The 2708-nt window shown below is 57.1% G+C and overlaps 1 protein-coding gene across 1 annotated transcript in view; it reads right to left on the reverse strand.

The window, feature by feature from the left end:
* CFAP99 (cilia and flagella associated protein 99) overlaps nucleotides 1-2708 on the reverse strand; it is a 42593-nt gene that overhangs the window by 27909 nt on the left and 11976 nt on the right. Inside the window, exons 2-3 of the mRNA XM_011970838.1 lie at nucleotides 1922-2066; nucleotides 777-871 (exon numbers count right to left, since the gene is read on the reverse strand). Coding sequence (XP_011826228.1) covers nucleotides 777-871; nucleotides 1922-2066 — 240 coding nt within the window. The remainder of the gene's footprint in view (nucleotides 1-776; nucleotides 872-1921; nucleotides 2067-2708) is intronic.

A 2708-nucleotide genomic window follows, 5' to 3' on the forward strand; every position in this document is an offset into this window, starting at 1 on the left:
GGGAGGCGGAGCTTGCAGTGAGCCGAGATCGCGCCATTGCACTCCAGCCTGGGGGACACAGCGAGACTCCGTCTCAAAAAAAAAAAAAAAAAGAATGGAGCAAGAACAGGCACGATGAGTGTCCGGGGAAACCTGGCAGTCAGTGGGAGTGGGCAGCAGCCAGCACGAGCAGCAGGCCCAGGCCCAGACGTTTCGGTCCGGAGGCCTGTGTGTGCCAGCTTCCCGTGCAAGTGGCCCCAGGCAGTCAGGGGCGGGGGCTCCCGCAGGCTCCCCCTCGGGGTGCCAATCCTCAGAACTGACCCCGAACCAACTCCCTGGGACCCCTAAAGCTACACAGGGAGGAGAGGCTGTTCTGGGCCTGTTACAAGTCAGAAGAGGCCCCCCAGGAGCGGAATTGGATTTCCCCAGGACAAAAGCAGTGCATTTAGCCGCACTAGTTGGTGTGCATTGGGTTTTGTTGTTGTTGTTGTTGTTGTTTCTTTGATTTTTAGAGACAGGGTCTTGCTCTGTCACCCAGGCCCAAGTGCAGTGGTTCAATCATTGCTCATTGCAGCCTCAAACTCCTGAACTCAAGTGATCCTCCCGCTTCAGCCTCCCAAGCAGGTGGGACTACAGACGGGCGCCAGCACGACTGGCTTGTTACTTCTTTGAAATACAAAAGAAAACCACCAGAGTTTCTTTCATTAAAACCAACCAGAATGGTGAAAGGTGGGCGAGGATCAGATGGACCTCACCCGTGGGCCTCGTGTCCTGGTGGGCAGGTAGGGGCGGTTCACCTTGCACATCTTATCCACAGGTTGGGACTTGATGATGTTACAGAACAGCTGGAAGCCGAGTTCCTCCAGCAGGAATGTGGCTAGGTAGCAGATCACTAGAAAACAGGGGACCTGTCAGAGGCTCAGGGACATCACAGGGGCACCAGGGGCATGGTGGGACTGGAGCCCAAGGCCTCCACCATGTCAGGGCACACAGCCACGGGAAAACCTCCACCCCTCTGGTGCCCACCTGAAAATGATAAGCGACCACAAACAACATTGTCTTAGAGTGCAATGCATTTGTGGTTGCAAAGCACTTCGTCAAATAATCCCATCTGATAAGTTCTCAGAGTTTGCAAAGGCTGCCCAGGTAAAAGTGAAATCATTTTGGACTTGTTTGTCAATTCTGAGCAGCTCAGTTGTCACCTCAAGCCAGCTAGAATGTGAATAAACCTGGGCCCAAGTTTACTCCAAGGCAGGAACTGTAACAGGCCCCTAGCCTGCAGCCTAGACGCACTGCCCATCATAAGGCTCCAGCTGGGTGGCAAGGGGTCGGGGACAGGAGCCTAGCTCAGGACTGGCACCAACGGCTCTGCTGAGTTTCCCAGTACCCTACAGTGCTCGCCCCACTCCTCTCCCTTCCTGGACAGGGGCAGCAAGACCCTGTGCAGGGTCTCAGGGCTGCCCTGATCGCCCCCCAGCAGCACGGGCCACCTGGCTTGCAATGGTCGTCCTGCCCCATGAAAGCAGACAGCTGTCAGAGGCTACAGGAAGCCCAGGCAGCGAGTCTCTTGTATTCAATCCCCCATAGGACTGTCCAGACTGCAGCCACAGGGTCCATCTTGTCCAAAGGCCTTGGGGTCAGTGGTGGCTAGGGGTCAGCCTACGGAAGGCTCTCGTGTTGTCCAGGCTGCCTTTGGGAGCTGGATGCCCTAAACTGGGGTGGCAGAGCCAGGTCCGGCTGCCCTGGGGCATTAGTTCCCTGTCTCCAAGGTCCTGGTCTGCCCCGTGAGGACCAAGTGAGGCGAGGGCCCAGGAAGTCTCTAGTGCAAGGGCAGGAACGGGAGCTGCACCGCCCGCCCGCCGCCTGCCTGCCAGGCCTTTCCGCAGAGAGCCTGAGTGAACGGTCTCTGTGGCCTGGCCCTGGGGACCAGTCGGGCACGTACCCATGAAGCGGCTGTGGTCAACCCGCAGGCAGAGTCGGCCATCCTCCATGTAGAAGGCATCCACCACGACGGTCAGCAGCTTCCGGTACTCAAGGCACCCAGACAGCACCTCCGAAACAAAGCTCTGCGTCTGGGGACTCAGAGCCTGGAAGAGAAATAGCCGGTGGGGGGCCCTGGCTGGGCCGGGAGGAGAGGGCAGCGGTGGGGGTGGGAAACTTGGGCAAAGGCAGGGGTGGAGCGGCCCCAGGGCTGCTAAGGGCCAGTTAGTCGGGTCCCCAGGGCAGCTGGCAGTGCCTCCCCACTCAGGGACTGGTCCCCAGATTCTCCTGCGTTGGTGAGGTGAGGTAGGGGCAAAGACAGAAATAAACAAAGACAATGAGGCAGTGCAAGGAATTACATAAGGGACAAGTACTGTGAGGTTCCAGCTAATGAGAACAGGCCACCGCATCAAGGCAGAGCAGAGGGCGCCAGGGGCCGGCAGGCATGAGAGTCGCCTAATGCAGACAGAGCTTCAGTTTGCTCAGGTGAAAAGCTTCTGCAGATAGACGGCAGTGATGGATGCACAACAGTGGGAACGTTCCTAACCGCAGGGAACTCTACACTGAAAAATGGCTACAGTGGTACATTTTACGTCATGTGTATTTTACCACAATAAATATATATATATTTTTTTTTTCCCCAAGACGGAGTCTCTCTCTGTCGCCCAGGCTGGAGTGCAGTGGCGTGATCTTGACTCACTGCAAGCTCCGCCTCCCAGGTTCATGCCATCCTCCTACCTCAGCCTCCC

This window comes from Mandrillus leucophaeus, unplaced genomic scaffold (genome assembly GCF_000951045.1).
Source record: "Mandrillus leucophaeus isolate KB7577 unplaced genomic scaffold, Mleu.le_1.0 Scaffold98, whole genome shotgun sequence".
In the NCBI taxonomy this organism is placed as follows: Eukaryota; Metazoa; Chordata; class Mammalia; order Primates; family Cercopithecidae; genus Mandrillus; species Mandrillus leucophaeus.